We start from the raw sequence: 12,944 nt of genomic DNA on the forward strand, positions 1-12,944 counted from the left end.
GGCGAGAGATTGCGGGAAGAATTGGGTCTTGGTCAAGTTGTGATGGGTTCTTGAAGTGAATGAGAGCGTGTGAGGAGACAATTCGCTTTGGTTGGGTAGAAGGCGGTCAAGTGAAGAGGAACTCGGTACTCAGGAACAAGTCACAAGAAGCAAGCCGAGCACGAACAGATGGCAAGCAATGGTCTTCATAATAACCTCCAGGAATTCAAAAGATCTACAGAAACAGACCAGATCAGCAGCCTGTAGGTTGCTTTTGGGCTGGCTGACTTGACATGGATGAACGATACTGGGGGATACCTCTTGGCAACAGCCGGGGATCTACCCATTGTCTACAAAAGGCAAGAAGTTTGCCAGACCTGGAATCAACTCATTACTATGCATTCAGAGTAGTCCGATCCAAAGGCAAGAGCCACAATGGCATTGGACTTACCCAACATCCCATAGAGCGAGAACTCAAGATAGTCCAAACAGAGTCCCTTGAGTTGCACCAACGAGTCAATTCACGCCAGCCCTCAAAAAGAAGACCTCTGGAAACACGATCCTGGCAAAAAGAATGAGTGAAAACTCAAAAAGAAATAGTTGCTCCCCCGGGAAGGCTCGAACTTCCGATCTCCCGATTGTCTGCAAGTAACAGTCGGACGCTTTAGCCAACTAAGCCACAGGGGACTTGTTGTTGAAGGGCGTGTTCGAAATGGGGCCTAGCTGGGATGGGGGAGCAGAGGCAGGCTGACGAATGTGAATTGGAGGCTTCAATTTGACTCGAATAACCTGTGTTTGCTTGTGAGAAAAACGTGAGGTTTTCTGTTGCTTCGAAAGGTCCAGGTGGTTGTGTGGGTGGACCGCGTTAGAGGTTGCTGGGGAGTGTTTGCTGGATTCGTGTGGACAAACATCGTTCGACTCAGTGTCCTCGTGGCACGAGTCAGCCACCAAGCATCAATTGAGAGCTCACAGAGGTCCGAAAAGCGCAATGGCCTCAAAATCCTATGCTAGAATGAGTGAAGTTCACAAAACTCGACTTGTGTGTTGGTGAGATGAGATGGCTTACCCTGTACACTCACCACAAGAGGTCTCGAGTTCCCAATTACACGAAATTCGTATCGTGCCTTTCATGATCTCCTCTATTTTCAGTAATTTTCTGGCAAGATGCTTAATTCTGTGGTCCGGGTCTCTGTTGTGGTACGATCACGACAAAATCACCTTGTGTCGTTGTAAGTGTTTGTTGCCTCGATTTGTTCATTAAACTCGTCCTTCGTGATTTTTCTTCCTTTCGACCCATCATGTCTAAAGAAAACAGAGAAACCAGCCTACTAACCCTTGTATTAGGAGAGGCAGCCCATTTGGAAGAAGATTCGTCGAGACTGTTGCCTGTGTATTGCGGCATCGGACTCTCTTGGGATTGGTATTGTGTCTTGACATCGGGAGACGTAACTTGAGACGTGCTTCAAGCCTCCACAACCACAATCACATCTCACGAGAACTCACCTGGACTGTCATTGTCTATCATCGGTGGCGTCTCTCATTGTCCGCCTTGCCATACTTCTGAAGAGGATCAAACATGGGCTGACGTGAGGTGCTTCCAATAGCATAGTCTGAAACCAGCTGAGGCTATGCTTAATGATCCCAATCCTTAGTCAATGGCGGAGTCTAAGGCGGATTGAGATGATTTTCAACAAAAGGTTGATCCGTCGGTCTGTCCGTTGGCTGTGCTTGAGAAATTTCCAATGCATGATACTTTCGTCATAGGAACTTGTCCCGACGATCCCCGGCCGGGGTCCGGAGACGACATCGGCGATCGGTGCTGCTAGGCAACGACGTACGGGGCCGAAGACGTCGGCCTCGGATCCGGGGAAGATGGGGCAAAAACAGCTCAAAGGTTAGATGAACAAATGAGATTTCTCCGAGGCTGTGAAGAGGCTGTGCAGAATACGACACAATAGCTTCACCTTGTTGGTTTATTAAGTCCCGCCCTGCCTTGGGCGGTCAACCTTGCTCAGCAAAAAATCTGCTGACATTGGACGAGCATCGAATAAATTGGACCGGTTCAGATGATCAGCATCCCCTTGCTCAGCCTTGAGGGATAATCCAAAGTGGCAACTTCAAACAAGGCGCGGTCCCCAATGTCAATCTTCGAAGTCGAGAAAAGTTCTAGAAGCCCAAGCAAGTGTCGTATATATCGTGTACTGTAGGGTTCGGGTTGCGGTGCCGGCGGTTACCAGATGGAGCTCCTGATTGACAATCATGTCACCAGCTTCTGCGCCAAGGGGAAACTATGACCAACCATCAGCAAGTGGAGGAGATTGTCTTTGGAGGCAGTGCATAGGTCACGTTGTTGGCTGCGAACGGTGTTGTTTGGCGACGGCGTAATGATTGGGTAGACCTGGCTCGGTAGATTGATAGTGCTTGCTTCTCCAAAGACGTCGGGCGCAAAAGGGCTTGTCGTCTCTTGTCACCAACATTCGTCCCTGCATGCTTTGTAGCGCCATGAGCGCATTTTGCGGGGGCTGAGTCAAATACGACGGCTCAACACCCGCTATCCCGATCCTTCAAAGAGAAATCGCCGGAAAGAAGCGATGAATTGGAATGGCTGATGATGGTTGCGACAATGACCAACAGACTAGCGGTGCTCATCGTTACCGGGTACGCGACAGACCGAGCGACCAAGGGTCTTGGTTGTCTTGGCCATTGTGTAAAGGAAACAAGCCCAGTCACGTTATTCCCACAAATTCAATGTGCCGTATCCCGAGCTATCCGCTCAAATATGAGGGAATATCGCTTCCAAAGGGCGTCGTGTGCTAGGTCAAAAAGGCTGTTTGAGGTAAGACCACCACCTTTTTGCTTCTCGCATTGATCGTATCTCTTGATACCTGGGCGGTCTCGCCCTGGGGGTAGCTCTTTCCTCTGTTGAAGCCTGGTCGAAAGATCAAACCCTTGCCCCGCACGAGCTCCTCCTCACACCAATCATGGTGCTCCATTGGAGAATAAAGCGGGCCTCAACAAGTGTGCCGACAGGTCCCGGCCTGCAATGCCACGCAGGCTCCACAACAAAGTGGGGCTGATCGCTCATCACCTGTGCTCGAAAATCAGTACGTACCGAGAAAGCTCCCTGCAGGTGCAGCGCAGGATGAAGCTCAGGTTGTGTCGGGTGCTCCTGCCAGCGACGTCGACGTCACCCCAGGACTTGGCTCTTCTGGGCGCACGCAACCCGCAAACGAAGGAACAGCGTGATGAGATGAGATTAAATAACACGTCTTCCCCACCCCCAGAAACTTGGTGACACCATCATCTTTCTCTTTTCACACTGAATTCATGAGTACTATCTGATTACACTTACACAAACTACATCGGTACATACAATTAGACGTTCGACGTAATCTCACAATGTCTTCTACAGACGGAATGCTCAACGGCGGAGGTTCATCCTCCAAGGCTCCCGCCCCTGCTGAGGGCAACGGAGGCTTCCAGGCCCAGCACAAGATGGCCGTCGTACCTCCCAAGAAGGAGGATCTCCAGCGTAGCTATGCTAGAGTTGTCGAAGAAGATGCCACCCCCGATGGGTGGTACGCCCGGATGAGTACGTAACTTTCAATCACCCCATTATCAGATCCAAATCTAACTCATCGCAGAGGATACTCTCGGTGTTGTCATCGGAACCATGGGCGCCATCCCTTGCTGCATCATCTGCCCCAACCCCTTCAAGGAAGTCCATCAGGGCAACGTCGGTCTCGTCACCAAGTTTGGAAAGTTCTACAAGGCCGTCGACCCCGGCCTGGTCAACATTAACCCCCTCAGCGAGAAGATCATCCAGATCGACGTCAAGATTCAGACCGCTGAGGTCCCCGAGCAGATTTGCATGACCAAGGACAACGTCACCCTGCGACTCACCTCGGTCATCTACTACCACATCGTGGCTCCCCACAAGGCTGCTTTCGGCATCAACAACGTTCGCCAGGCCCTCATGGAGCGTACCCAGACCACACTTCGCCATGTCGTTGGTGCTCGTGTTCTTCAGGATGTTATTGAGCGTCGAGAGGAGATTGCCCAGTCGATTGGAGAGATCATTGAGGATGTCGCCGCTGGATGGGGTGTTCAGGTCGAGAGCATGCTCATCAAGGACATTGTTTTCAGTCAGGAGCTGCAGGAGTCGCTTTCCATGGCCGCTCAGAGCAAGCGTATCGGTGAAAGCAAGATCATTGCCGCCAAGGCTGAGGTAGGTCACAATATTCCCCCTTACACCAACACTTGCTAACAAAACCAGGTCGAATCCGCCAAGCTTATGCGTCAAGCTGCTGACATCCTCAGCTCTGCACCCGCCATGCAGATCCGATACCTCGAGGCCATGCAAGCCATGGCCAAGTCGGCCAACAGCAAGGTCATCTTCCTGCCCGCCGCGAACCAGACCATGGGCAACGCCCTCAACGCCGCCATGGCCGCCAACCCGACTGGCGAGTCCAGCAGCGCCCAGGCCGAGGGCAGCTACCAAGACTTTGGAGGTCAGGACCCAGGTTTCCAACAAGCCATGCACGCTCGCGTCGTGGAGAACATCTAAGCCATGATCTTCTCCCCTCACCTCGTGTGTCTTCTCTTTCTAGCAAACGTGGAGGCAATGGTTGGCTAACGCTTAAGGATTTCCCTTCGATGGGGTTTAGCCTGGTCTACTTGATTTCAGAAGCATTGCTCCCGCTGCTCTCTTCTCGTCTTCAACAGCAGCAGCGCTACATCTCCCGTTGCAGCGGAGATGCTCGAGCGTTACCCTTCAACCCCATGATTTGTTACGACTTGTTTCTGCTACGCCTGCGTCGTGTTTTGCCTTTCGATACCCTCCTCGACAACCGAAAAATCGCGCGCCTTGACTTTTTAAACTTCTGATGTATGTATTTTACTCTGTTTTCTTTATGTGAAGGAAGGGGTGGCTTGGGTATGGTTTTGAGGTGGGATACCCAGATGTGCTCGATAGAGCAGTCTTTAATGAAGACCAAGTCACCAGGATCATGAGATTATGCCGTGGTTTATGTTATGGAGGATACCCCGATCGTTACGTACAATCAAACTCGTTTGCGCCATGCTTCTGGTGTCACCGTGATGATGCTTACTGTAATGTCTCTACAACAATGTTTACACCGACTCTTATCACTCACTTTGAGACAAGCACTTCAAACAGCAATCTGAACTTAATAGTTTCTCTTCTAATTCCCATCTGCTATCCATAAGATACACGGCATCTTCTGTTCCCCCTCCTTCAAAGTCCGCAAATCTACTCCAGCGAGATTGGAATAGGCAGAGGATTGGAGAAAATACGAAAAAAGAAACAACAGTGACTAAAACCAATCACGCCAATATGCCCCTCCGCCCAAACGCCAGCCAGCCAGGAAACAAGGTGCCCGCTGGCAGAAGCTGCCAGCCAGGAGTCTCTCAGGTATCATATAACTACACATCGGGAACCGTCCAATCATTTTTCTAGTGCTTTTCGTCGCGCTCTCTTGTTTTGTTTGGGGATGGTCCGTCGTCAGTGTCCAGACGAGTAAGAGTGAAGCAAGGGGGACGCCGACGATTAAGCCTTGCGATCCCGCCTCCGTGTCTGATTCAGCGTCGCCGCAGCGTGAGCTGTGGCTTTTTCCTCGATGGCACCTAAGCATCAGAGTGGCGCTTCTTCTTCTTCTGCTTCTTCTCCTTCTTGGGCTCGGCCTCGTCTTCTGAGTCGTCGTGCTTGCGCTTCTTCTTGCTCTCGGGGGCAGCCTCCTTGGAAGGTGTCGACTTCTCCTCGGCCTTGCGCAGCTTCTTGAGCTCCTTCTTGCTGAACACCTTGGGCGTACCGTCATCGTTGAGTTCAACGTCGCCTCGCTCGTACTTGCGCTTGAACTTCTTGACCGAGAGACCAGCCTCGGCGGCGAGGCGCTCGTAGTCGGCTTCGGACAGCTTCTTGGGCTTGGCAGGGGTGGTGGTGGCGGCCTCCTCCTCATCGCTCTCCTCAGCATCCTTCATCTCCTCATCCTCAACCTCCTCAATGAGCTTCTTGGACTTCTTGCTCTTCTTGGCAGGAGTGGTACCGTTGGCAGCCTCCTCATCAACACCGTCGGCGTCGCCGTTGTATCGGCGAGTCTCCTTGAGAGTGAACTGGCCGGCGCCAACAATCTCGCCAGAGGGAGTGACGTTGGTGCCCTTGGGCAGAAGGGGCTTGCCCTCGAGCTTTCGGAGGTGGTTCTCGAGCTTGATGCGGTTGCTGAGACCAAGGATGGCGCGCTCCTCGTCATCGACGTCGTCCTCGAACTCGCCGAGAGCATCGACACGGAGACCCAGGGCAGCCTTGGCAGACAGCATACGGGCGATCTTACCCTTGTTTCGGCCGTTGGCCTGACCGATGAGCGACGAGTGGTAGATGAGACCATACTTGGGTGTGTCGTGCTTGGTCTTGAGGGCGCGGAACAGAGCCTTCTCGGCACCAAGAATCTGAATGGTGGAACCAGGAGCCTTGGCCAGGTTGATGAGGGAGCCGGCGTGGGCGATGAGGCGGGCACCAACGAGGTAGCCGACGAGGGCAGTCAGGTTGGGGGCAATGGCGCGCATACGGTTCTCGAGGTACGAGGACAGCTGGGTTCGGTAGTTGGAGTAGACAATGACCTGGTCAGCCAGCAGCTTGATGTTGTCAAGATCCTCCTCGGTAATCTCAGTACCCATGCTAATCTCGGCAGCGGCCTTGATGGCGGCCTCGATCTCCTCAGGCAGGATCTCGGAGAGGTCGCTCTCGGAAATGTTGGTGCGCATGCCGACAGCGAGGATGACACGGGCATAGGCCAGGTTGTCGTTGAGGATCTTCGCCATCTCAGGGAAGTGCCAGCCGTACCACTCCTTGGTTCGCATGGCATAGACGTTGAGCTCCTTGTCGAGATCGTCGAGGAGCTTGATGGCCTGGATGATCATGGAGTCGACCTTGTCGGCCGAGAACTTGAGCTTGTGGCGCGACATGGAGTGAGACAGACCCAGAGCCATGCGGTCAAAGTTTTCCTCAACAAGACCAGGAATGAGGTTGGAGAGCGAGCCACGAATGCCACGGAACAGATCCATCGTGTTGGAACCCGAGACGGGAGAGATGTTGAGCGCGGGCAGGTTAGAGATGGCCGTGCCCAGCTTCATGTCGGCGACGGCGAGCGAAGCCTTCTTCTCGGACTTGAGGTCCTCGAGGAGCGCGGTGAGCAGCTCAGGGACCTTGCCATCCTTGAGCGCGGCGGCTTCTTCGAGAGCGGTGGCGGCGCTGTCGAACTTGACGAACTTCTTGAGCTTGAGCCTGGAAGAGAAGATGGTGTTAGCGACCGTGGCTTGTGTTACTTGCCATCTGCTGGACACCCAGTCTCGTACAGAAGACATCGTGTGCTGTTCAATCGCTGGCAATGGCAGGATAAAAAAGGAGACTCACATCTCAACGACCTTTTCAGGACGTCCCAACTCGGCTGCGAGTTCCTCATTCTTCAGCATCTTCTTGTCGGTGGCCTTGAACAGGCCGTAGCTGCCAATTGTTAGCCCATCCGCGTCTCGAGTGAAGCTCGCTCCTTCCGAGTTCTTCAGGTCGCGACTTACCCTGCCGGCGTCTCTGCAAGCACAAAGAGCGACATTGTGAATGTGGGTGTATGGGCTCCTCCCCGATGTTCTCGCGCTGGTCGATTGGCGTCGTTGCTTCCTCACGAGGCACAATCCCGTTCCGTTGTGCGAGGCTGCGAAAGGAAAGTGCGAGGTGCTTGCGATGGAAAAATTTCAGTTGGAAGCTCCAAAGTCTCCACTCAAATTTTTTGGTCTTTGGTTGCAGGCGCAGAAAGTGGGATGCAGGTCCACGGACAGCGGCATTACTATGTTCCGGGCGGGTCGCAGGTACGTATCTGTGCCCAGCCTCCTGGCCACTCACGTGTCGACATTCGCGACGCTCCAGCTTGCGTCGTCGCTCCAAGGCTTGGGAATGCTAGGCGACCAACTTTGACGATCGACTTCAACCATCTCACGACCACGCAGCCGTCTTTATCTTCTTATACGCGACAATCTCGAGTCGAACGAATCGCGACGAATAATTGACAAGATGGAGGGCCTTCTCTTCAACGTCAACAACGGGTGCGTCCTGCTTCGAGCTAGGAGCTCCATGATACACGAAGCTGAGATGGAGACTAACCCTGGCCAACAGCTACGTCGAGGGCATTGTCCGCGGCTACCGCAACAGTCTGCTCACTGGCCCAGCCTACAACAACCTGACGCAATGCGAGACCATCGATGGTATGCATGTCATCTCATTAACGATGCCCTCTTCTAACTTGCCCAGATCTCAAGCTTCAGCTCGGTCCTGCTTATGGCGACTTCCTCGCCTCTCTCCCTCCTAACCCTTCGACGTCCGCCCTCGCAGCCAAGACCACCGACAAGCTCATCTCAGAATTCCGATATGTTCGTGCTAATGCTGTTGGATCGCTTGCCACCTTCATGGACTACGTCACCTACGGCTACATGATTGACAACGTCGCCCTTCTCATCACCGGCACCCTTCATGAGCGCGACACCCGCGAGCTCCTTGAGCGATGCCACCCTCTCGGCTGGTTCGAGACTATGCCCGTCCTCTGCGTTGCCACCAACATTGAGGAACTCTACAACAGCGTGCTCATTGAGACCCCTCTTGCTCCCTACTTCAAGGGCAGCCTGAGCCACCAGGACCTTGATGAACTCAACATTGAGATTGTCCGAAACACTCTCTACAAGAACTACCTCGAGGACTTTTACAACTTTGTCAACACTCATCCTGAAATGGCTGGCACTCCCACCGCCGAGGTCATGTCCGAGATTCTCAACTTCGAGGCTGACCGCCGAGCCATCAACATCACCCTCAACTCGTTCGGCACTGAGCTGTCCAAGCAGGATCGTAAGAAGCTCTACCCCAGCTTTGGCAAGCTGTACCCCGAGGGAACCTTGATGCTCTCCCGAGCTGACGACCCTGAGGGTGTTCGTCTCGCCGTGGACGGTGTTCACGACTACAAGACCTTCTTTGACGCCATCTCAGTTGGTGGTGGTCCTTCGGGACCTGGCAACATGGGTGGCGGTTCCAGTGAGGGCCGAACCCTGGAAGACATGTTCTACCAGAAGGAGATGGAGATTTCCAAGAGCGCCTTTACCAGGCAGTTCACTCACGCTATTGTCTATGCTTGGGTGAAGCTAAGGGAACAGGTAAGTCTTCCCTTTTCATCTCAACTCAGTTACTAACAAATCTCAGGAAATCCGCAACATTACCTGGATCGCCGAGTGCATAGCCCAGAACCAGAAGGAGCGCATTGGCAACTACATCTCCGTCTTCTGATTTCCTCCATTTAGCACATCCCCGAGTCTCTTTTCTAGCATGATTTTGTGTAGTATAGCAGCAAACTGTTGAGTCTTAATGGCAACGGACTCGTTCCGACACTGGCGCAAATGGGCAAAGATAGGTTGATGCAAAAGGCGGCATCGTTCGCTTCGTTCTTCAGGTGGCTTGTATTGTACATAGAGAGAAACACGTTATTCTACAAAGACAGGACAGCCGTTTCTTCGTCTTTTCTTCTTACAGCGAGATCTGGTTCTTCCAGGTCGCAGGCGTGAGGCCCAGCTTCTCAATCATGTTTGTCCAGCGCTCGCTCCCCCTCTCCTTGCGGTCCATGTACTTGAGCAGCTTCTGCCGCCTGTGCAACAAGAGTCGCAGGTTGCGCTTGTTGTGCTTGTCCTTGTAGCCGCGGTTAATCTCCAGCGCCTGGGAGAGGGTGCGGATCTTGGCCGTCAGGATGGCAATCTGCACCTCGGAGCTTCCCGTGTCAGGGCCTGCTCGCGGCGCCATGGGCAACTCGTTGGGCGTGATGGACAGGGCCTTGGGCTTGAGCACCTTGTCAGTGTTGTGACGGCCAAACTCGGCGACGATGCGCCGCACGTTGGCGTGGAAGCGGTCCTTAGCGCTGCTGTTTTCGAGGGAGGTGATGCGGCGGAGAGCCTCGACAGCCTTTTGGTGACGCTGCTCGTACTGCTTCATCTTGTCCTCCTCAGTCCCGGGCTCAATCTGTGATTCAACCATGCCAACCATGGGCTTGGTGAGGGTCTGTCCTTGCTTGATAGCCTCTTCGAGCTCCCACTTGGAGAGGAAGTGGTTTAGGATTTCGGGAGACGTCGGCAGCTCCTGGGGAGCAGCACCCTCTGCACTCGTGGCGACCTGGCTCGTGGTATTCTGACCGGCCGAGTCAAGGGACTCGAGGAAGGGAGTCGTCCGGCCCTTGATGGGGTCACCCCAAGCCTCCTCCCGCTCCCGCTGGAGCTCCTCGCGCCTTTCCACATTGGCCGCCTTTCTCTGCTGCGCCTGAGCCCATCGGTATGGATCCTGCTTTGCCTTGCGCTTCTTCTCGCGCATGGAGAGGTTCGCCGTCTGGACGATGGGGAGGAAGTTTGGTGTCGTGGGCTTCGCGGCCGGTCGGAGGCAGACTGCTCAATTGATCAGCATTGAGGGGCGCCAATTGTCCCGATGAAACGTACGGTTCAAGGAGCCTAGGCGCGGCAGCGCCGTTATTCTGGGGGGCATGGTGGAAGCATCAATCTGCTGCTGCTTTACTATAGAGACTGATGAATTGACGTCCAAAGCCTTGCCCCAAATTTTCCCATCATCCAACGGCCGATGCCGAACAAAGGCGGGCTGAGACCAAAGCGGACTAGCGTGAGCATCACGTGGAGATACCGCACCTCGATCCCATATCGCTGTACTAGACCCTAAGCGGCCTAGCCTCGCCAGGGCCATCAGGGCTTTGCACCACCCACACATTTTGGGGTCACAAATTCCCGTCGCGAACTTTTGCGACTCTACGAAAAAACATCACGACGCAACCTTCTTCCCTCAACCCTCCCACCTCCCCAGGAAGACAGACCGACAAATCCGTCAAGATGGCCCCCTCCAACCTGCCCTCCATCTTCAACGCCACCAGCCAGGACATTGAGATGCTCCTGGCTGCCCAGTGCCACCTGGGTAGCAAGAACCTCCAGGTTCACATGGAGAACTACCTCTGGAAGACCCGTGCCGACGGTGTCAACGTCCTCAACGTCGGCAAGACCTGGTACGTTTTGACTTCACTCTGCGATGAATTTCGGAGATTTCTGGAGGCATAATTGGAAGCGACGCGACGGGGAGGATTGGACCTTTGCGAGCTGAAGCTATCCGGAGGAGGGGCACAGAATCTCGAAAACATCAAATTTCGCACAATCGCTAACATCACCGTCTTCACAGGGAGAAGATTGTCCTGGCCGCCCGCATCATCGCCGCCATCGACAACCCCGCCGATGTCTGTGTCATCTCTGCCCGTCCCTACGGTCAGCGTGCCGTCCTCAAGTTCGCCTCCCACACTGGTGCCACTGCCATCGCCGGTCGCTTCACCCCCGGTTCCTTCACCAACTACATCACCCGCTCCTTCAAGGAGCCCCGTCTGATCGTCGTCACCGACCCTCGCACCGACGCCCAGGCCATCAAGGAGGCTTCCTACGTCAACATCCCCGTCATCGCCCTCGCCGACACTGACTCCCCCACCGAGTACGTCGACGTCGCCATCCCCACCAACAACAAGGGTCGCCACGCCATCGGCTGCATCTGGTGGATGCTTGCCCGTGAGGTCCTCCGCCTCCGCGGCACCATCTACAGCCGCGAGACCCCCTGGGACGTCATGGTCGATCTCTACTTCTGTATGTTTTCCGTCTTCACCAAATACTAACATCCGCTAACATCCTGCAGACCGCGACCCCGAGGCCGAGGCCGAGGAGAAGGTCGAGGAGGAGAAGGCCCCCGGCGTCGAGGAGGAGGGCCCCGCTGCCATCGAGTCCGGCTTCGCTGCTACTGGTGGTGACTGGGAGGCTCCCGCCGCTGGCTTCGCTGGTGCCACCGGTACCGGCTGGGACGGCGCTGCCGGTGACGAGTGGGGTGCCGCTCCCGCTACCACCGAGTGGGCCGCTTCTGCCGCTCCCGCCACCGGCGAGGCTGCCAAGGAGACCACGTGGTAGGGTAACGAGGCTCCTGGCGACAACGAGGAGGTCAACGCTGCTGCTGCTGGACATGGAGGCGCAGAGGTTGATTACCTGCCTCCCGCCGACATTGAGTGGTGAAGAACAAAAAAAAATTAGGGAACGGTTGCCTTGTTCGCATACGTGTGACGGGCAGGAGAAACAATGGCGAAAGTGGTTCAATCAAACTATTCGGCGGCGTTTTTTCGACAAAGCTCTGGCTGACTTTTACAAACATCTTGGGACTGAGGTTCAACCATGGTGGTGCTGATGAGGGAAAGATACTAGCCCCCCTTTTTCTTTGATCCCTTTTTATCTCCTTTCCTTTCGCGTGTGTACCTATGTTCGCTTCGCCAAAGGTTACGGGGGAGTGAGGGTGAGAGGGGTGGAGAGGGAAAGCCCTGTACCGCCAGGGGGGATGGACTTGATCGTTATCCCGCCTTTGTTCTGCGGTTTTGATGCGAGAGAAGCTAAATACGAGTCGTCCAAGCTGAGTTAAAAACCATGAAAAAAAGATGAAAGGTGCCGTGGATACTTGCCTGTGATGTCTGTTGTAGATAGGTCTTTCTGAGTGGTCGCTAGTGCCGCTCCATGAGGTTGTGCGTACTGTCTCGTAGCTTGTCATGTCTGTCGTAGTCACTGCTCTGTCTTTCATTGGCATCATGCTCGAAGTAATGTCAAGTCTCGAGTATTAAACTTCTGTTGCTTGTATCGGCCGTAAACTCGTTTCACATCACAATCCACACTCAACTCAACCCCCAACAATCATCGTAAACGTGGTATCAATTCCGCCTTCAAGGCCTTCCTTATCCTTTCTTTCTCTAACCATTCCCTTTACCCTCCTCCTAATCTCCCCTCATATAACCCATTCCATTCATCAGTCCCTATGTTTCCCCCCCCCTTGAACGTCATTACTCCTATCCTAATCCAAC

The 12,944-nt window shown here is 54.1% G+C and overlaps 5 protein-coding genes across 5 annotated transcripts; 3 read left to right on the top strand and 2 right to left on the bottom strand.

Moving 5' to 3' along the window:
* Positions 1 to 3,378: 3,378 nt before the first annotated feature.
* NCS57_00689200 (PHB domain-containing protein) lies at positions 3,379 to 4,546 on the top strand (the record flags this gene model as incomplete). Its single annotated transcript, XM_053056762.1, has 3 exons — positions 3,379 to 3,571; positions 3,624 to 4,207; positions 4,256 to 4,546. 3 exons carry the CDS (start codon positions 3,379 to 3,381, stop codon positions 4,544 to 4,546), a joined length of 1,068 nt encoding a protein of 355 aa, XP_052912957.1.
* A 1,079-nt stretch (positions 4,547 to 5,625) lies between these two features.
* Positions 5,626 to 7,604, bottom strand: NCS57_00689300 (Nucleolar protein 58; the record flags this gene model as incomplete). The annotated part of the gene is made up of 3 exons (XM_053056763.1): positions 5,626 to 7,279; positions 7,409 to 7,498; positions 7,570 to 7,604. 3 exons carry the CDS (start codon positions 7,602 to 7,604, stop codon positions 5,626 to 5,628), a joined length of 1,779 nt encoding a protein of 592 aa, XP_052912958.1.
* Positions 7,605 to 7,969: 365 nt separating this feature from the next.
* NCS57_00689400 (V-type proton ATPase subunit) lies at positions 7,970 to 9,316 on the top strand (the record flags this gene model as incomplete). The annotated part of the gene is made up of 4 exons (XM_053056764.1): positions 7,970 to 8,091; positions 8,162 to 8,250; positions 8,297 to 9,186; positions 9,233 to 9,316. The coding sequence occupies exons 1-4, from the start codon at positions 8,060 to 8,062 to the stop codon at positions 9,314 to 9,316; spliced, it is 1,095 nt and encodes a 364-aa protein (XP_052912959.1). The 5' UTR covers positions 7,970 to 8,059.
* Positions 9,317 to 9,553: 237 nt separating this feature from the next.
* Positions 9,554 to 10,552, bottom strand: NCS57_00689500 (uncharacterized protein; the record flags this gene model as incomplete). Its single annotated transcript, XM_053056765.1, has 2 exons — positions 9,554 to 10,455; positions 10,507 to 10,552. The coding sequence occupies 2 exons, from the start codon at positions 10,550 to 10,552 to the stop codon at positions 9,554 to 9,556; spliced, it is 948 nt and encodes a 315-aa protein (XP_052912960.1).
* A 356-nt stretch (positions 10,553 to 10,908) lies between these two features.
* NCS57_00689600 (40S ribosomal protein S0) lies at positions 10,909 to 12,012 on the top strand (the record flags this gene model as incomplete). Its single annotated transcript, XM_053056766.1, has 3 exons — positions 10,909 to 11,078; positions 11,249 to 11,697; positions 11,747 to 12,012. The coding sequence occupies 3 exons, from the start codon at positions 10,909 to 10,911 to the stop codon at positions 12,010 to 12,012; spliced, it is 885 nt and encodes a 294-aa protein (XP_052912961.1).
* Between the last annotated feature and the right edge of the window lie 932 nt (positions 12,013 to 12,944).

Source organism: Fusarium keratoplasticum, chromosome 5 (assembly GCF_025433545.1).
Source record: "Fusarium keratoplasticum isolate Fu6.1 chromosome 5, whole genome shotgun sequence".
Lineage (NCBI taxonomy): Eukaryota > Fungi > Ascomycota > Sordariomycetes > Hypocreales > Nectriaceae > Fusarium > Fusarium keratoplasticum.